Raw genomic sequence first — 19,755 nt, 5'->3', positions numbered from 1 at the left:
ACATATCGAAGTTGAGATGATCTCGAATTTCTTTTCAAGACCGAGAAACATAAAAAAAGTGAGGTTTGTCTTAATGAAGCTATCAGTATTGGTCACCAGGTCATTTCCACTAATTTTGGGTCTAAACGGAGTTGGTTGTCTTTTTTTCTTTTTTTTTTTGAAAAATCCATGGTAACTCACCGAAAATTGAGATGATCTCGAATTTGTGTTTCGTGGCTTAGAAACGCAAAACAACGAGACCAATCATGACAAAGCTAATAATATAGGTTACTAGGCCATTTCAACAAAGTTTGGGTCTAAACGGTGGTCAATTTTTTTTAAAAAAATCAATGGACATTACATACCGAAAGTTGAGATGATCTTGAATTTCTATTTCGTAACTTAGAAACACTAAAAACGCGACGTCAGTCATGACGAAGCTATTACTACTGGTCACCAGACAAATTCCATCAAGTTGAGGTCTAAACGGAGTCGGTCGACTTTTTATTGAAATATCCATGGGCTAACACTCACCGAAAGTTGAGATGATCTCGAATGTCTGTTTCGCGACCCAGAAACGCAAAAAAAAAAAAAAAACTATGTCAGTAATGAAGAAGCTATTAGTATTGATCATCAGGCCATTTGGATCTAAACAGAGCAATTAATTTTTTTAAAAAAAATTATGAACTAACACACACCGAAAGCAGAGATGACCTCTAATATCTGTTTCATGATCCAAAAACGCAAATTAAAAGAGGTCAGTCATGACCAAGCGTTTAGTATTGGTCACCAGGCTATTCATACGAAGTTGGGTCTAAACAGGGCCGATCGATTATATTTGAAAAATCTATGGACTAACACACACCGAAGCTGAAATGATCTCGAATTTATATTTCGTATCTAAGAAACACTAAAAATGCGACGTCAATTATAACGAAGCTATTAATACTGGTCACGACACGATTTTCGTCAAGTTTGGGTCTAAACGGAGCCGGTCGATTTTTTATTGAAAAATCCATGGACTAACACTCACCGAAAGCAGAGATGATCTCGAATGTCTGTTTCGCGACCCAGAAACTCAAAAGAAACTATGTCAGTCATGAAGAAGCCATTAGCATTGATCACCAGGCCATTTGAACCAAATTTGGATCTAAACAGAGTCGATCGAATTTTTTTGAAAAATTTATGGACTAACACACACCAAAAGTAGAGATGACCTCAAATGTCTGTTTCGTGATCCAAAATCGCAAAATAAGCGAGGTCGGTCATGACAAAGCGATTAGTATTCGTCACCACAGTATTCATACAAAGTTTGAGTCAAAACGGAGCCGGTCGATATTTTTGAAAAATCTATGGACTTAACACACACCGAAGCTGACATGATCTCGAATTTTTATTTCTAGATCGAGAATTGCAAAAAAAAAAAAGCGAGGTTAGTCTTAACCAAGCTATTAGTATTGGTGACGAGGTCATTTCCTCCAATTTTGGGTCTAAACGGAGCTGGTCGTCTTTTTATTGAGTAATCCATGGACTTACAGTCACCGAAAATTGAGATGATCTCGAATGTGTTTTTCGTGACTCAGAAAAAATGAAGCCAGTCATGACGAAGCTAATACTATTGGTTACCAGGCCATTTCCACCAATTTTGGGTCTAAAGGAAGCCGGTGATTTTATTTTTTTTGAAAAATCAATGGACTAACACATACCGAAAGCTGAATGATCTCAAATTTATATTTCGTATCTCATAAACACTAAGACGTCAGTCATGACAAAGCTATTAGTACGGGTCACCAGACCATTTCCATCAAGTTTGGTGATCCTGAATTCCTGTTTCATGATCCCGAAATGAAAGAAAAGGCGACGTGTGTCATGATGAAGCAACGAGTATTAGTCTTCAGAGGTTTAAGAAGGACCCACCAAGTTTGGGTTCAAATAGAGTCGGTCGAAAAAGTTCCGTAAGACTCATAGGCTAACACACACAAAATGCTGCAGGGATCCCACCATGTTTTGCGACCTAAAAATGCTAAAAAGGAGATGTCACTCATGATGAAGCAACGAGTATTGGCCTCCATGAAGTTTGGAATGGACTCACCAAGTTTGGATCCATGGGCTAACACACATGAAAAGCTGAGGTGATCTCGAATCCTGTTTCAACTTTGAAATGCCAAAAAAAGCAATGTCAGCCATGTTGAAGCAACGAGTACTGGTCCCTAAGCCGTTTCAGATGGACCCACCAAGTTTGGGGATAAACGAAGTCAATCGAAAAAATTCCACAAGATCTATGAGCTAACACACGAAAAAACTGAAGTCATCCTGAATTCCTGTTTATGACCCTGAAATGCCAAAATAAGCGACGTCAGTCATGATGAAGCTACGAGTATTTGTCACTGGAACGGGCTAGTTTGAGTCCAAACAGAGTCGGTCAAAAAAATTCTGCAGGATCCATGAACTAACACATGAAAACCTGAGGTCATCTTGAATTCCTTTTTCATGATCCCTAAACGCCAAAAGAGCGACGTGCATCATGATGAAACGACGAGTATTAGTCCCTAGGACGTTTAAGATGGACCCACTAAGTTTGGGTCCTAACGAAGTCGGTCAAAACTTTTTTTATAGACCATTGATTGCCAACAATATAGCAGTGTTTCATCTTTGCAGAGACACACATTGCAAAAAATGCAGGAGGCAATACTCTGTAAGAGAGCACTTGGTGCACTCGGAAGCCTTTTCTGAATATGAGAAATGATGTATTATCGTGAAATTGAGAATGCTTCCAGGAAATGATCAACCAAAGTTCAAAACTATCTGCTTGCAATTTGATAATCCATAAAGAGAAACAAATCAACATATAAACCGTAGATTGATGAGATTGGAGATGATCCACACTCATAGTTATTATACATTGATGAGACTCGGACAATCTTAAATTTAAATAGCCATCCATACCATCTCTGCTACAATGATTAAGGCATATAAGTTGCTCTTAAATCTGTCACGTTAAAAATGATGACTTTATGAACTCCTCCCTCCCGTTTCAAAAGAAACGCATGCCTTCAATAGGATTACATATTAAGTGAATCAAGGCTATCATTGGTATTCCACAACACCAGGATGCAAACTTTTTGATGCTTGCTAATTCATTGGTATTCCACAACACAAGGATGCAAACTGTTTGATGCTCTTAACGACTACAGAGTTGCCATTGTTCTCTTGCGCATTGTCCAGAAGGCAGCATAATATCGATTCTGCACTTAAAAGACCAAAGTTCAGTGTAGATGTATAAAATTACCAAAGAACGATTTATTGAACCTACCACAAACTTTTAACTATTCCTCGTGCAACTATTCTTCACTTTCCTCTCCCATTCGGATGTGGATTTGCCTAAGGTGAAGGGGTGCACATGGCACCTCAGGCGAATCCCATATCAAAATGGGAGAGGAAAGTGAACAGTTTTATACGGCATAGCACAAGTTCACATGATACGTGCGATTTTGGACTCGATAATAGCATAGTCTGTGGGACAAGTCCATGAGGCATGTTGGACAATATATGCCATGGGCTTGGGTCGTGACAATTTAAAGGAGAATATGCAGACAAATTCAAAACGGAAAATGTTGACAATCAAAGGGAGGTATAGAGTATACAGTAGTACAGAACACATAGCTAATAATATCAAAATTGTTTTCATCTATACAAGAGGATTTTTTTAATTGTAATCTAAGAAATTATGCCACTAAACCACTAGGGACCTAATACAGAAAGCATGGATTTCAAACTATGAATTTGCCCGAACTTCGCAGAATATGCCAATAGTACCGCACATGCTAGTTTAATTTACTGCAGTTATGATATATAGCCTTCGAAATTTTCTCAGTAGTAAAATTTCATTTCACTGGGAATTAACGAGTGGTGAAGGCCATTGCAGATATATGCTTTTTTTGAGAAGGCATTGCAGATATATGCTCTCATTTAATTTACTGCAATTTTGATATATAGCCTTCGAAGTTTCCTCATTTGTAAAATTTCATTTCACTAGGAATTAAGAAGTGAAGAAGACCATAGTAAGATATCTAATGCTCTCTCTTGATCATGAATATATGATGCATTATTTGTTGAGCAATATATAAGTGGTAAGTTTGAATACTATCTAATTTATTTCAAGGAATTGTCAATCTTAGTGCACATTAGGAAATGAAAGCCATAACTTTAATGGAACTAGAAGCTCCTTAGCTCATGGCATGGAGCTGCCTGTTATCACTTAGCAAGATGTTTCTTTCTTTCACGACCACAAAGATGAAAATAGACTACATTAATCATTTTAGCATTCTAATGCAAAGGATGATAAATTAATAGCATGGTAGTCAGATACTTCAATACAAATAAATGTAATTGCAAAAGAAGTATCAGATGCAACTCTGTTGGTGAAATTACACATATCATTCAATCAAGTGGAAGGTCTAAGATATATCATCTATTATGCCATCACTCATCATCTTTAGATCTAGTTGTTTCTATCAGATGAACTTGAGTCCCGCCCAGAGGCCAGAGCTATTATTTCTGTAAACAGGTAACCGCTAACTGCCAATGACTAACAAAAAATACAGACAATATGCAATTGATCTTCTTTGGTGCTCCTATATCGAACTAGACGTACCAGCTGGTACACCAGGAGCTTCTGACCATGCTGTCAACAGCGCAATGCAACCCTCTGAGGCTCTGACCCAGTTATGGTTCGTTTTGACCACTCAGAGGATTACACACAATCATAATAAAACTGTCATCCACCGGTGGCTCCAAAAACACATCCTTAATGTCTTAACAATAACCAACCGCCATAATTAGTCATCTTTTCCTTGAATGGATACCAGTGTAGCCAAAGCCTCCCTTGACGGACACTTAAACTTGAAGCGTGCAAGACAGGTTGAGCAATTTACCTAATTTAGGCAACACTTCTCATCACCTATGGACTCTTATCTTAAAGAGAGCACTAAACAAATAACTTATTTCATTCAATTGTAATTTGTTATATTCCTTTTATCCATAAAATTGTTGTTTGTGCTCATAGTAATTATTCTCAAATACATGTACAATTATTATCTTCTAGAGAAAAATTATAGTTACTAATTTTCAACATTTGCTCCTTTATTCATTAAACCTCGTGCGTCATTTGCGCTTAGTGCTTGAAGCCCATACCAACCACAGCTTTCTTTTACTTTCCTCCTTTGGTAACACTAGCAAACTATACTACATCTAGCCAATCCAAACTAGTTTGTCACTGATACACGGTTGATTGATTGAATGATTAATACAAGATAAATTTGTCAATTATTTAGAGACATCTGTTTATAGAATGTTTTCTAACTAAGGTAGTCAAGAAAATTAATATTATGCAGAACATTCTCTATGATTATGTTATTGTTGAAAGACGAAAGAATCATTACAAGTAATACGTAAAATACACTTAATATCACATTACCATAATTAAGAATCCCAAGAATTATGAAGAACTTTCCCTATTTCATGTAGCTCAAATCTCCTATAGGAGCACTCTTTTGTATATTTTTCTTGATAAGTCATCCTATTTTATGTTGTCAGCAATATCAACAAAAGCTTTGTCCCTTCTTTTCTCTTTTCACACATCTATCTATAAAGTGCTAATAAAGCAACTACCATAGTATGGAGAAAATCGATCCAAGTCAACAACAGATTGTCAAAATTTTGAAGAGCACATGGAACAGCAATATAATGTCAACAGGAGAAAATGAGTATGAATAGCACATAGCTAACACAAGATGTTAAACTTACTTGCATCATTGACTGTGGATTTGTAGTATATGTTGTCTCGATAGTTGATTCTTTCTGCACAAGAAAATAAAGCAGTCAATCTTAACAAAAATATGGTGCAAGCCACGAAAATGTTCAGACGAAGCTGAGGCTACCTCGAAGATAAATCCATAATGAAGAGCAACCCTTTTCACATCCTCCAAGCTCAGATCGATAGACATTTCCTGGATTATTTTTTTTTTGGGTGGGGGAGAAGGAGCAGTAAAACGAGTATATCATCAATTTTTAAACGGAAAAGGCTCAAATATGCCATCGAACTATCGGAAATGGCTCATTTACGCCACTCGTCAATAGTTTGGCTCATTTATGCCATCGAACTATAGGAATGGCTCATTTATGCCATCGAACTATAGGAAATGGCTCATTTATGCCACTCATCAATAGTTTGACTCATTTATGCCACCGTCTGTTACCAAAATGACTCATCCATGCCATATTTCATTAAACCTGATTTTACAATACCATATATGACACGTGGCCTCCAACTAGATTATGGTTGTGGGTGGGCAGGGTGTATGGGTTGGATTTTTTGTTAATTGGGCATTTAAAATTGGGCTGGTTTAATTAAATGACGTAGACCTCTAATTGGAGGTCACGTGTCATATCTTGTATTATAAAACCGGCGTTAATGAAAAATAGCATGGATGAGTCATTTTGGTAACGAGCGATGACATAAATGAGTCAAACTATTGATGAGTGGCATAAATGAGTCATTTCCTATAGTTCGATGGCATAAATGAGTCATTTCCTGTAGTTCGATGGCATAAATGAGTCAAACTATGATGAGTGGCATAAATGAGCCATTTCCGATAGTTCGATGGCATATTTGAGCCTTTTCCGATTTTTAAATACTAAACATGCAGCTATTTTTTATTTTTGTAGACAGAGAGCTTACATCTTCCGGACTATACATATCTGCAAAATGATAAAGCAAGGGCCCCAGGTTTATCCAGACCTGCAAGGCAAGCAGATCATTCACCATAAAATAAATATATAAAAGATGAACAAACAAATGATCAAAAAATTTGAATAATATGTTGAGCTCTATTACTTACTCCACCATCTTTGAGGACCTTTGAGATTATCTCAATATACTCAACAATGTTATGGGCAGTGTCTAGGAAGAAACAAGTGACAACTGCATCCCAAACTCCTGCACATTAATATCTGATAAGAATAGCTTCTATCATGATGTTACCGAGTTAATGAATTACAATGACTAGAACATATCAACAGACGACACATGACGAGACTTAGCAAATTGCATTTGAACCATTCATGCACTCCCCCACCCCGACCCCCCGAACCCAAAACGCCACAACCAAGAAAAGAACCGAATATATGCCATGATAATTTTACTAGATAACTGAGTTTATGGTGATCAATCATAGGAAATGCATGCCTACAAAAGAAAGCAAAAAGCAGACACTTTCACCAAGGAAAAGAATATAGTTGAGGCTCTGATTGTTAGCTGAAGGATGTTACAGATTATTTTCGCAACTGATTATGTTTAGCAAAAGACAAATGGGCTTGAAAGTGGTTCTAATGAGCTGAAAGATGAGGACAAAACTTCACTTTGGGACCCATTAAGATGCATGTGTATACCCCCATTGCAGCTCTCATTTCCAGAAGGAATAGATGAATTATCAGAATACATTATCCTTGTACTATAGGTAAATATAAGGAGTACTGTATTGTGCTTAAGATATTCTGTTTAAGGTCCTGAAGCTAATGTAAACATATGTGTATATATTTCTACATGAAATATCACATAGAAATTAGCCATAAATAAAGATTAGTGGACTAAATTTAAGTGGCATATTTGAATTGACTTGAATTAATATAAGTGGGAGCAACAGGATTGGAGGGTTCCTCTGGAATTTTCCATCTCCTATACCTGCTTGGCTTGGATCACTATAAACCTCAACAAAATCACCACCACACATGGAAAAGCCTTCAGTAATTCCTGCACTGTTTCCAAAGGAATCAATCAGAACAATACCATATAGAAGCAAAGACCAAATGGTACAAACCATTGAGTGAATTGCAGAACTCAAAAATGATCGGTTGCTTTCATAAATGATGTTGCGTATAACATAGACTATTCTCATTTCTCTCACACAGCGTAATTCAACTAACTGCATCTAGCAAACTAGCAAAGATACATCAAACAAAAATTAAGAGCTCCCTCTATCCCAATTTAAGTGTCTTACTTTCCTTTTTGGTCTGTCCCAAAAAGAGTGTCTCTTTCTATATTTAGTAGGTTGACAATTCAAACATCCTACATGCAAGTTTAAAACCACAAGATTCAAAGGATATGTTAGTACATTACACACATCTTTAATTTAAGACCACAAGATTCAAAAGCCTCTTTTTATTCCTTAAACATCGTGCCCAGTCAAAATAAGACACTTAAATTGGAACGGAGGGAGTATTTATGAGCTATGTTGTCGGACTCTTCAAAAATGTAAATGGTTGTGTGTTGGATTCTCCAAAAGAAGTGTATTTTTGGAGAATCCGACACGGGTGTGGCATAGAAAGTGAAAAGTCTGCACAAATTAGTTTATGAGAACCAAGAAGAAGACTTATGGATATGGAAGTAAATGATGACATCAAAAGATCTAGTCAACTTTGGGAAGAGTTTCAGTCGTCTTATTCCTTGCCTTAGTAATGTGCAATCAGCTACTTGGCACCTTCCCTTATTCTCCTTCCTTTCCTTTTAGATCTGAGGTAGTACTAATTAATGCTTGAATTGCTCCTATTAGAAATAGGGCTACTCTTGGGTACGAAAGAAGGATATTCCGAGCCTGGGCACATCCCTTTGATAGCTTTGTTTAGCCTCCTTTACTATGTCAATCCCCAGTAAGGGAGACTACAACAACAACAACAATATACCCAGTGGAATCAAACAATGTGGGGTCTGGGGAGGGTAGAGTGTACGCAGACCTTACCCCACCTTGAAAGGTAGGAAGGTCAAGCTTTCGAAAGACCCTACCAAGAGAGAACAAGGCAAAAGGTCGTATAAGGACAAGCATATCAAAGCAATATGAAAATGAGAAATAATAAAAGCGAGAAAGTCATGATAAAACAGTACGGAAAGAAAGGAGCAGTAGCTACCATAGATAAATAATATAATCGAAGTACAAGACCCAACAAATATAAGCAGAAATCAAAGGGCAATAAACGAATGAGCAAAACTACAACTACTCAGTAAGGGCGACTATAATTGCAAAATATATATGCAAACAAAGACTTCTTTTTATTTTCCTTTTGAGAATATTTGTCATTTCGAATCAAGGGTTATCTTTATGATAACGCATTTACTCGGATAGCACTTCCTCCAACCTAATCAAGCACCCACAACGTTTTCATATAGCTCAACAAAGACTACGCGCACTTCCCCACCTACCTATTTATCTCTTCAAAACAAGGTTATTCTTGACCTAAATCATTTACTCTTGTACCAGTTTCCTCCGAACTAATCCTGGCCGGCAACTATACATAGAACGAGATGGTTGAAATGGAGAAGTGCTACCAGGGTGTTATGTGATAGAGGAATGCCTACCGAAGTGAAAGTTAAGTTCTACATAACAGTTATAAAACCATCAATGTTGTATGACAGTGAATGTTAGGTAGAAAAGAGGCTTGCATCTTTGTTGTTCCAAGAAATCCTAGTATAATTGTTAAGGAGATCATTAAGTTTGAGGAAGTTCTTTCCAAGGAGTCTAAGAATAGACCCAATTTATAATAAAGCCAAGAATTTCGGTTGTTGAATGTGGTTGACCGACCGGCTCATCTTTGGTGCTATGATCTATCTATACTATATTAAAAGCACAAAGGCCTTAGTGAAATGTTATCGACTTTTTTACCCTTTGTTAGTGTATCAAATCCTAATTAAATAAGAATTATTCAATGCCGTAAAATTCTACTTTAGGAGTCCCCAATTTTCAATAACTATTGTCCTCATAGGATTTTGGTAAATTACTAAGGTAATAGACTTCTATCACAAGTAATCATTCTTGCATTAATTATACCCATGGCAGAAAGCATTCACAAAAAAAGTTCAAAATAAACACTAAATCTGCAAATATAATTTTTCCTATCCTTACTTTGGATGGCAAAACAATGTTGCCGTGAATTATTATACATCGACTGATTCGGTGCCAAATTATCAAACATCAAATGAGATTTGCACTACAGAGTCAACTTAATTATTTTTTTTCTTAATCATTATATAATCTTTATTGTTGTAGAGATTATGGAATGCACCTATAGTAATACTGTATTTGTCCAGTTTCGTTATTGCATAATCTTTTTCATAATTCATACTAATAGGTGAGATGAAATTGTTAAGTTGCATTCATTCAACGAGATGGATTATGATAATTATTTTGTTAATGGTGACAGTTTGACGCATTTTAGATTAGTTATTCACGGCAAATTCTCTTGAATCCTCATCAAGCCGTTAAAGGTAAGTGACTTCAACCTACTTCCAAAATTTATTTTCTATTTTCATATTTTAATCTTCTGGAAAGAGTTGTATTTGTCCAGTTTCATTATTGCAAAATCTTTTCAATACTAATAGGTGAGATGAAATTGTTAAGTTTCAGTTATTCAACGAGATCGATTACGATCATTATTTTACAATTACTTGTGACAGGTTTGATGTTTTTCACATCAATAACTCACGTTTTAATTAGTTGGAACAGATAAGGAAGGCTATCCAATCAGAAAGAGAGATGGAGAATTGACCCTGCATGTATCTGGTGGACTTTATGGAAGGAAAGGAATCAAAGATGCTTTGAAGACAACAAAAACTCTATCCAGAAGATAAAGATGAACTGTTTAGTGCTTTAATATTTTTGGTGTAAACAACAATGTCTAGAAAACATAGAATCTATCTTTGATGTCCTAGATTACATTTAGTAAGCTTCTTGGTCTTCCTATTGTAATCCCCTTTATGTTTTGGATACAAACACAACTTATAAATATATACTGTTTACCATTGTCAAAAAAAAAAAAAAAAAAAAAGGGTATCCAGTTGTACCTGAGGCAGACACTCATTTGGTTCCAAATTATTTAAAGTTCAAGATTAACCTCAAAAATGTGGAGATCATACTGGTAGGCGATGTGGACAGCATTGATGAGCTTGCGCAGGAGCTGAATTGTAGGATAGGTGTTTTACCCACTACCTATCTTGGGCTACCTTTAGGTGCCTCAAACAAAGATATTGCGGTCTGAAATCTGGTGATTGAGAGAGTTGAGAAGCGACTAGTAGGATGGCAAAAAAAGGTACTTGTCTAAAGGAGGGGAGGAAGTACTGATAAAAAGTACATTGTCTAGTATATCCACATATTCCATGTCCTTATTGAAGGCTCTGGTTACCGTGTTCGAAAGATCGGAAAGACATAAACAGAGCTTCTTATGGGATGCATCGGAGTGAATTAAGAAGTTTCATTTAGTGAGTTGGAAAGTTGTCACATCACCAAAGAAATGGGGAGGGCTTGGAGTGAAGAATCTTAAGGTCTTCAACAAAGCTCTGTCAGGTAAATGGATTGGGAGTTCACGATGGAAGAATGCCCTAAGGAGGGGGTGATAGCAGAAAAATATGAAGCAATAGAAAGGGGATGGAGGACTAGAGACATCACGGCCTCATTTGGATGCGGGAGAAGTCACATTTTTTTTTTCTTTCCAAAATTGGGGACGGAAGCAGAGTTAGCTTTTGGGGCACAGGGGAAGCTCTTCCCAACTTATACAAAGTATCGTGCCAGAGAGAGATGACAGTCCAGCAAATTAGTAGATCACATGCGGGGAAGCACATTGGGACTTGAGATTCAGGTGGAACTTCTACGATTGGAGTTAAGTCATTTTCATGATCTGGTTGAGATATTGTATGGGCAGAACAAACCACACTATAGCTAATGTATGGAGATTGCGTGAGGGTATGGATGGTTATTCACTGTCAAGTAATATTATCAGTCTTTGTTAGGGGGAGAGGAGCTTATATTTCCACACCGCTCTATTTGGGTCCCCATGACGCCAAGGGATGTGTGTTTCTTTGTGTGGCTGGCAGCGAGATGAGTGATATTGACAACGAAAAAACTACGAAAGAGGAGGATCATGTATGTTAGTTGGTGCTTCATGTGAAGGTGTTCGGGCGAAGATGTAGACCATCTCCTTTTACATAGCAAGGTGGCTACTCGTTTGTAGCCAGTGGTTCTTAATTGGATTGGAAATGGCTGATGCCGGACATAGTGAAAGAGGCATTGCATAGTTGGGCCGTCAAGAGGGGGAAAAGATGCACAAGGGCATGGCATGTTGCTCCATTAGCGGTAATTTGGAAAGAGAGAAATAAGAGAGCATTTGTAGGGGTTGAACAAGAATTTGTTAAATTGCAAAATAGTCTTATATTTCTAGTTTCTTTTTGGTGTACCTATGAGGTCACTTTTTGTTTAGAAGATTGGGTTTCTTTAAAGGAGAACCATATTTTGGTGTAGGTTCTCTCTTTTTGGTATACGACTTGTGTATCATCTCATTGCATTTTGTACAATTATGGGGACTAAGACGCGAAGGTGCTGGCAGTGGTAAACAACAACTCAAAAGCTCTAATTACCTCATACTTGAATTGTTTATAGAAGAAGCTGCAGATAACCAACTAAATGCAGAGAAGTTGAATCATAGAATTCATTTTACAACCTAAAATAATTATAAAGAGGGAGAGAAAAACCTATTCTTTTTTTTTTTTTTTTTTTTTTTTTTGAAAAGGTAACACTTGTATATTTATCTAAAAATCAGACCTGCCACAAACAGTTACAGGTCTCCATAGTTACATAGGAGTATTCAGAATTCAATCCTATAACAAAAACTTATATAGAACCTAAGACATCCATAAATGATTCTAGATCTTCCATATACTCCTGTTTACACCAAAAATAGAATAAAGCAGGACAGTTCATTTTCATCTTCTGTAAAGAATCACACTTATTTTCAAAACATCTAAGGTTCCTTTCACTCCACACAGACCACCAGATGCAAGCTGGTATAATTCTCCATCTCTCTTTGTGGCCAGAAAGGTTGGCATAACTATTCCACATCTCCAGGAATTGTACAATTTTCGCAGGCATTATCCAAGATAACCCTTTCAAATTGATGAATAAACTACATATCTGAAAGGTAATCTTGCAGTGAATTAACAAAGGTAATCTTGCAGTGAATTAACAAAGGTAATCTTGCAGTGAATTAACAGGTGACTAACAGTCTCTGCTTCTTCACCACAAAAGAAACACCTTGGACAAAAATTAAAACCCCTTTTCATGAGATTTTCCTGAGTCAGTACTGCCTGCTTAGCTAGCAGCCAGACAAAACAAGAAACTTTGAAAGGGATCTTAGCTTTCCATATCAATTTCCATGGCAAGTCATCAATCTGGTTTCTGAAAATGTTAAAGGTCTTGTATGCCTCCTTTACAGAAAACTTGCCTAGTTTGTGATTATGCCAGATTAGGCAGTCTTCATCATCAGATGGTCCCTTAAATTGCTCCAAGGTTTTTTAGAAATCTGCTAGTCTCTGAATCTCCCAGTCATTTAGTAGTCTTCTAAAACTCAAATTCCACCCCTGATTAGAGAAAAACCTATTCTGGCTCCTAAATATCCAGTTTGGACCCCGGATATGCCTCAAAAGTTTTGGAATTTAAAACTCATGTAAAACAAAATGAAACCTCAAAAGTTTTGGAATTTAAAACTCATGTAAAACAAAATGATAATTTAATCTTCTTGACTTTTATTGCGTCATATTATTTCCATCCTGCTACTTGCAACACAGACCACTAAAAACGGTGTCATAAGTTAGCCTTCACCATCCCACCACATTCACAGATCTAATAATATCCAATGTCAGATAATTTCACAAGTTGAATGGTTACACCAAGTATTCATATCATTATCAAGAAAGAAAAATTCATTTGATAAGCATGACATGCATGAGAGCAGTAGAACACATAAGACGCTACAAACACGTTGAGCATACCTAGCTGGATGGATATCTGGAATTGGGACAGGACGAAGCTGATCATTGTCTGACACCGAATTGCAATTGCTGTGTATCCATGGAAAGATTGTCCATTCACCAGTAGCTTGGGTACTATATATGTTACAAAGGTAGCAAGGTCAGAACCATGGATCCACATTTTTTTAGGAAATGACTGACCTAAGAACTTACTGATTAAGAATAAAACTGGAGCAGATCATCATGTAGTATGAGAACTCGTTTCCCTGGCTAGCAAAACCTGTTTTCAAGATTCAGTATTGGGTTAAGCACAGCTATTAACCAGATTACGGAAAGGTTCCAACTCCAGGAAACCTACCAAGACATGAAATTTCTAGAGCAAGTCTTCCAAGTCCAGCGCCAGGAACCAAACAGGCTGGAGGACTACTCAAGAAGAACTAAGATTTTAGAATTTTCCAGTTGACAACAGAAATAACAAATAGCCTAAGATTAAAGGCAATGGAAACTGCAAAAGGAAGTGACGAACTTTTCTTTAGATCGATTAGGAAATAGGCGTTCAAGCTCTTCCAGAATGGGCCTATAACACTGATCACGTTCTTTTTCACCCTGTACAATAAAGACAATAAAAAGTTGATCTTCATTTTCTTGTTTTCTTTTTCCCCTTTTGCCTCTGTCTGGGGATATTCTTAGATAGTTCACTTGATAGTAAAGAATAAGTCAAGAAACCAATAAAGAACCATGTCTACCTCCTTGGCCCAGTCTCTTACAATGTTTCTGATGATACAACGAACCTGGGAAAAAAAACTATTCAAGAAGCACAGTAGTCGCATATGTATAACGACATAACAAAGAAAAAGACAATTTAGCTAAACCGATGAGCAACAAAACAACTTTTCCTCAATACCAAACTAATTGACACTTGACAGTTGACAGCAATATGAATCCTTCCTATATATCCATTCTGTCCAATAATAATTTTGACGGAAATTATGTAACATTTTTACAGTACATCAACAATTCAACATGAGAATGGAAATTCACTGACTTCTAGTTACTCTGACTTTTTAAAGTGGGATGGAAAAGACCAATCTGGATACGCTGAACAATATCCTATTCAAGCGGAGACAGGAAATATTCCACATAGCTTTAAAAAAAAAAAAGGAAACTGTCATCCTGGAGAGGTGCAACTTACTGCATGAAAAAACTAGTTTAATAGCTCACTCTCCTGTATGCACTCTCTGGGACAGATACTAACATATTTCAAACAGCAGAACCAAAAACAACAAGATACCTTATCCACATCAACAAGTGGAACATGCAGCTGCATAGATGGGTCCAACCAGTCCGGAGGTGATGAAGATAACTGAAACCGCAGATGGTAAGGAAATAAGTATTAGCAGATCAAATTAACTACCTCAAGAGTAAGTAATTATTACAAGGAAGTAAAATGACAAAGTTATACAAGACATGGGAAAGAGGGATAATACTATTTCTCTCTCCTTTAGGTGGTTCATCATGTGCAATAAGAAAGAGAGACAATCATGGTACTTACTCTTTCCAATCAAATTACCAAACATCAATTCAGAACCTTTACAAACTACATATGAGTTATTTTTTCTTACGGCGTGGGTCTTTTCCCAAGAAACCACTTAGACCAATTAGTGTAATAAGATAGAATAAGAACACCAACGGGCACGAGAAAAAAGGCATTCCTCGCTCACCTCTAAATGGATCTTGTTTCAAATGGTCATCATGCTCATTTGGGATTATTTTCTTGACTTGAAAGGATTTAGCACTTATTTACATTGATCCTATGGTCCATCAGGGATAAAAGAAACTCCGTTCACTACAGTTATAAAGTTATCACTAGACAACCATCCCCTCCCATTAAAAAATGGGAATGGGTTGACCATTGTGATTAGATTTATATTTTTTTATCACCCACCTGATTATTTTAAAAGGTACCACCTGATCTTTTAATTCTACTACTCGAACTCATAGATAACATATCTTTGAACTCTATTTTTTTTTAATGACGGGAATTGGAGGTTTCAGGTAGGTGCTTTACATTTCCATTGCAACAAGCAGAAGCATATGTGTCCCGGTCTGGAAGGCTCTTACAACCATCAATGCCTTGCTCCTGTTGTCATCTACAAAGGTCAACTCCATAGTAAAATTAAAATAAGAGTAACACGGTAATCACCAGATATCAGAAATTTCCAACAACTGCATAGAAGTAAGGACCTCATTAAATTTTGTTGGTGCCGGGCACTTCCCATTGCAGGTTTCTTCAGAGCTCGGTTCAGCCGAGCAGTGGCAATCTACTCCACCACTAGTTGAGGTTGACTCACAGAAGCAAAGGTTCCTTGATCTATAAAAGTGATGACTACCTGACGAATCATCTAGATGTTGGCAAATATCAACATCCTGGCTCATATCAAGTGGCGGCTCAAACATCTACAAGTTAACACATGAACAATTGGACCTCAGCTTATTGTATCATACAAACAACTGGTTTTTACTAGGTTTAAGACCATGAAATGGCAAAAATTTATGATAAACCAACAGGATGGAATGAACAAATAGAACAGAAGATGAAAATTTGATAAAGAGCCCCGCATCACCTTTAGCATCTCAAATATGAAATATGAATTCTGAGCGATGCACCTGCACCACAAAAAGTATGATTGGTTTGGATCACAAAAAAGACAATGCTAGAGAGTAAGGACTAGTGTTTCAACCATTGCAATTCTTACATATTAGAAGACAAAGTTGTTCATGTAGCACCATATGATAATATTAGAATAACAGTGAAAGCAGAATTTAGCTAAAAGGCAAAGGGGTTCTTGGCAGACATGCACGTTTAAAAGTAGACATGGTTTGTCCATGAGGGGACATTGGTGGTTGAGGCATTTAGCGTAACAACATCCCTGGTTGAATTTCCAACTATGACACGTAGTGTCAGTCCTCGTGGGCAGGTTTAACCCCACACTTGTGCTTGAGGGGAATAGGAGGTTCATCGCACTAGTAGGTGAATGCAAATTAATCCGGACACCACTGTCATCAAAATGAAAAAGAAAACACCGACATGGTTTTTGATAACATCATAAAACTGATTTTCCAAAAGAAAACGCCAACATCGTTTTTGAGAACACAAAACTGATTTTCCATCAACAACACAAAATATGTTTAAGTAGGGCAACAAACTTCTTGCTACCTTATCAGCCCCACGCCACTAACGTGCTCATACTTTGAGATCAGATTTTCCGGTTCATAGTTTTTGGAGTGGAATAGTATCAATATAATAGGGCTGAACTTAAATTGAGGCACATGATTAGAGTATGTTAGTCATATAATTTCACTCTTGTGCTAAAATAAGAATGGTTTGTGATATATCCTTATTTCATGTTGAGAAGAGAGGATCCACTAAAGAGAACCCCAATCAAACGACTTAAACAATAATACTACTGCCAAACAAAATGAAACAAGGAGAACGCAAGTACCTTACCATCCACTATTCAACCTCAGTTTTCTTCTTATGAGAAAATATAGTATATGTAAATGCACATAAAGAATATGAACGAGGAGAAGACATCAAAAGGTATGGAAAGAATGAACGCTCAAAAAATTCTTGATTTTTCCTTTCCCAAACTAAAGCTAGATGCAAACTTTTATCTTGGAATACAGTAGCAGTGCGCTTTATTAGCAAATACACCACGCCATTGCGACCTTAGTTTATCACTGGGATTCAACCATGAAAACTTCAGCCCAATTCAGGTTCCTTCAGGCAACCACCTCACATTCTTCCCTTTTTTTTTGAAAGCAGCCTCACCTTTGCAAAGCACATCTTCTCATTTAACTAGTTTTCATAAAGCGTCTAAGAATTACAAATAATTCCATTACGTTATCATATTCATCATTTTCCTTCAATGGGTACCTAGTAGTTCTCATCAGCAGCTTATTTCCCGCTGGTTGATCCACCGAATGAAAGAGGAAAAGGTTTCTCTGGAAGACATGCAAAATTACATTTCAAAGTAGTTCTGCTCACATCATAAACAGCTATATGCATAGCTAGTCTCACAGCTAAACCCAGGTTAGCAATGTTAGGTTACACTTTATCACATTTTTTACAATAACAACAGCAGATCCTAAGATTTCAGCAAGCACAAATTTTTCAAATGTTCCAAAGGAAATCGAATCAATTTCATTGCATGTAAGGTTACAACTAATCCTAATCAGCAGTATAGTCAGTTGATCAGATAAATGTACCATCTAAGCTTCTGAAACTTCAAGGGAAGGTGAGATAGTAGGGCCTGCAAAGCATGCAGCACAAGTCAGCAGAAGTATAGACAAAGGGATCTGAGGACATCAAGGACTAGCTAAGTCAACCACGTCAGCGCATAAGAAAGACATGGCACGAAAAGGGAAACAATAAATTGCAAACTCAACAAGGTTGCTTCAGAAATGTAAGTATCATGCAACAAAATATCTATCAGGGACAAAGAATACCTTATGGTGTGGCGGTAGCTTTGTAAAAGACCTTTCCCATCTTTTCACATCCTCTTCTGCAGCTTCAGGATAACTGTACATAAAGTAAGACAAGTAATCAGAATGCATTTTTCAAATAGTATTATTCCACGCGCATAAGTTTTTATTTTGGTCATATGTATCTATCAGCCTGTTTGGATGGGCTTAAAAAAAGCAGCTTATAAGCTGTTTCCAGCTTATAAGCTGCTTTGGATAAGCTAAGTCAAACTGGCCCAATTAATTTTTTGGGCTTATTTTAAGCACAAAATGACTTTAAGCTGGCCAGCCAAACACTCAAAAAAGCTAAAAACAGCTTATAAGCAACTTATAAGCCAATCCAAACGGGCTCTATATTGCCAAACTAAACGCAACTGAAGAAAATAGTGGCTCTCAGACATAGGTTGACAAGCTACTGAGGCTTAGGATATGTTTGGTATGGCGGAAAACATTTTGCAGAAAATGTAATCCAATTTTCCATGTTTGGTTGGTCAAACAAAACATTTTCTCTAGGAAAACAAGTTGTTTAAAAATGAGGAAAATGACTTCCCTAATGGAAGCAGAAAAACAAATGATATTCCAAGTTCATAGTCTCCTCCCCACACACCCCATCCCACCCCCAAGACTGTTTTGCTAGATTAATATCAAATGGTTTAGAGATAATATCTTTTTGGTTACTTACCAAATACTAGAAAACAAGTAAAAAACCTAGTTGATTTTCTAAGAAAACATTTTGCGTCATAGCAAAGACAGCCGCAAAATAATGGAGTGAAACAAATATGCGTCAATCCGAGATTAGTGTATGTATTCCGGTCTATTCAGGTCCATATCAGAATAAGATTAATTTACACTAGAGTAAGTTAATGCACGTGGAAAAAACAATTGGAAGGTTGGTGATTATTAAAACTTATGAATAGATTAGGGTAAGTAACTGTAAAATGGGGAATTAAAGAGTGTGTGTGTGTGTGTACTTGAGGTATGCGCTGATGATACGGCGGAGGGACTTGACTTCTAGGGCTTCTTCCATCTTCCGACGCTCAACTTCCTCTTTGCTTTCGATGTGCGACATTGCCGGAGACCATCAACTCTCTCAACCCAATTCTTTTCCCAAAATGTCTGCACTTTTGCCTCAGACAATTCACTCTCTGGTAATACGAACAATGTGCAAAAACAGCAAGGGTTATTATTACTTTGCTACTGTATATGAGAATGCCAATCTTTTTTGTCCATTTTTACTCCCTGAATTATCTTAAAAATTATCACATATTTTGATAAATTTGAATAACTTTATGGCCTTTTTAATATTATAAAGAGTGATGATGTGTAAAAAGTATAGCCATACTATAAAAAATCTATTTATTCAACTAAATTTAAATATATTTTTAATCCATTTTACGCCTAATTGG

The 19,755-nt window shown here is 36.8% G+C and overlaps 1 protein-coding gene across 1 annotated transcript; it reads right to left on the bottom strand.

The window, feature by feature from the left end:
• Positions 1-2,848: 2,848 nt before the first annotated feature.
• Positions 2,849-19,418, bottom strand: LOC132066247 (uncharacterized). The gene is made up of 18 exons (XM_059459595.1): positions 19,321-19,418; positions 18,335-18,407; positions 18,095-18,138; positions 16,450-16,492; positions 16,070-16,282; positions 15,894-15,965; positions 15,117-15,188; positions 14,572-14,616; positions 14,352-14,431; positions 14,184-14,248; positions 14,039-14,105; positions 13,847-13,960; positions 7,721-7,794; positions 6,879-6,976; positions 6,719-6,778; positions 5,919-5,987; positions 5,785-5,838; positions 2,849-3,224 (listed from the first exon to the last, which is right to left on the bottom strand). Exons 1-18 carry the CDS (start codon positions 19,416-19,418, stop codon positions 3,168-3,170), a joined length of 1,398 nt encoding a protein of 465 aa, XP_059315578.1. The 3' UTR covers positions 2,849-3,167.
• Between the last annotated feature and the right edge of the window lie 337 nt (positions 19,419-19,755).

The sequence above is a fragment of the Lycium ferocissimum genome, chromosome 8, assembly GCF_029784015.1.
Source record: "Lycium ferocissimum isolate CSIRO_LF1 chromosome 8, AGI_CSIRO_Lferr_CH_V1, whole genome shotgun sequence".
In the NCBI taxonomy this organism is placed as follows: Eukaryota; Viridiplantae; Streptophyta; class Magnoliopsida; order Solanales; family Solanaceae; genus Lycium; species Lycium ferocissimum.
Note: the sequence above shows the minus strand (reverse complement) of the source record. Positions and strands in the feature narration are given on the sequence as shown.

Bases quoted from the DNA above. Each gene is read 5' to 3' on its own strand.
- LOC132066247 (XM_059459595.1), bottom strand. From the start codon at position 19,418: ATGTCGCACATCGAAAGCAAAGAGGAAGTTGAGCGTCGGAAGATGGAA. The intron at 14,432-14,571 runs GTAGACATGGTT...TTTATTGTACAG, and splicing joins TAAGAGACTGGGCCAAGGAG to GGTGAAAAAGAACGTGATCA. The intron at 13,961-14,038 runs GTAAGTTCTTAG...TAACATATATAG, and splicing joins TCCAGTTTTATTCTTAATCA to TACCCAAGCTACTGGTGAAT.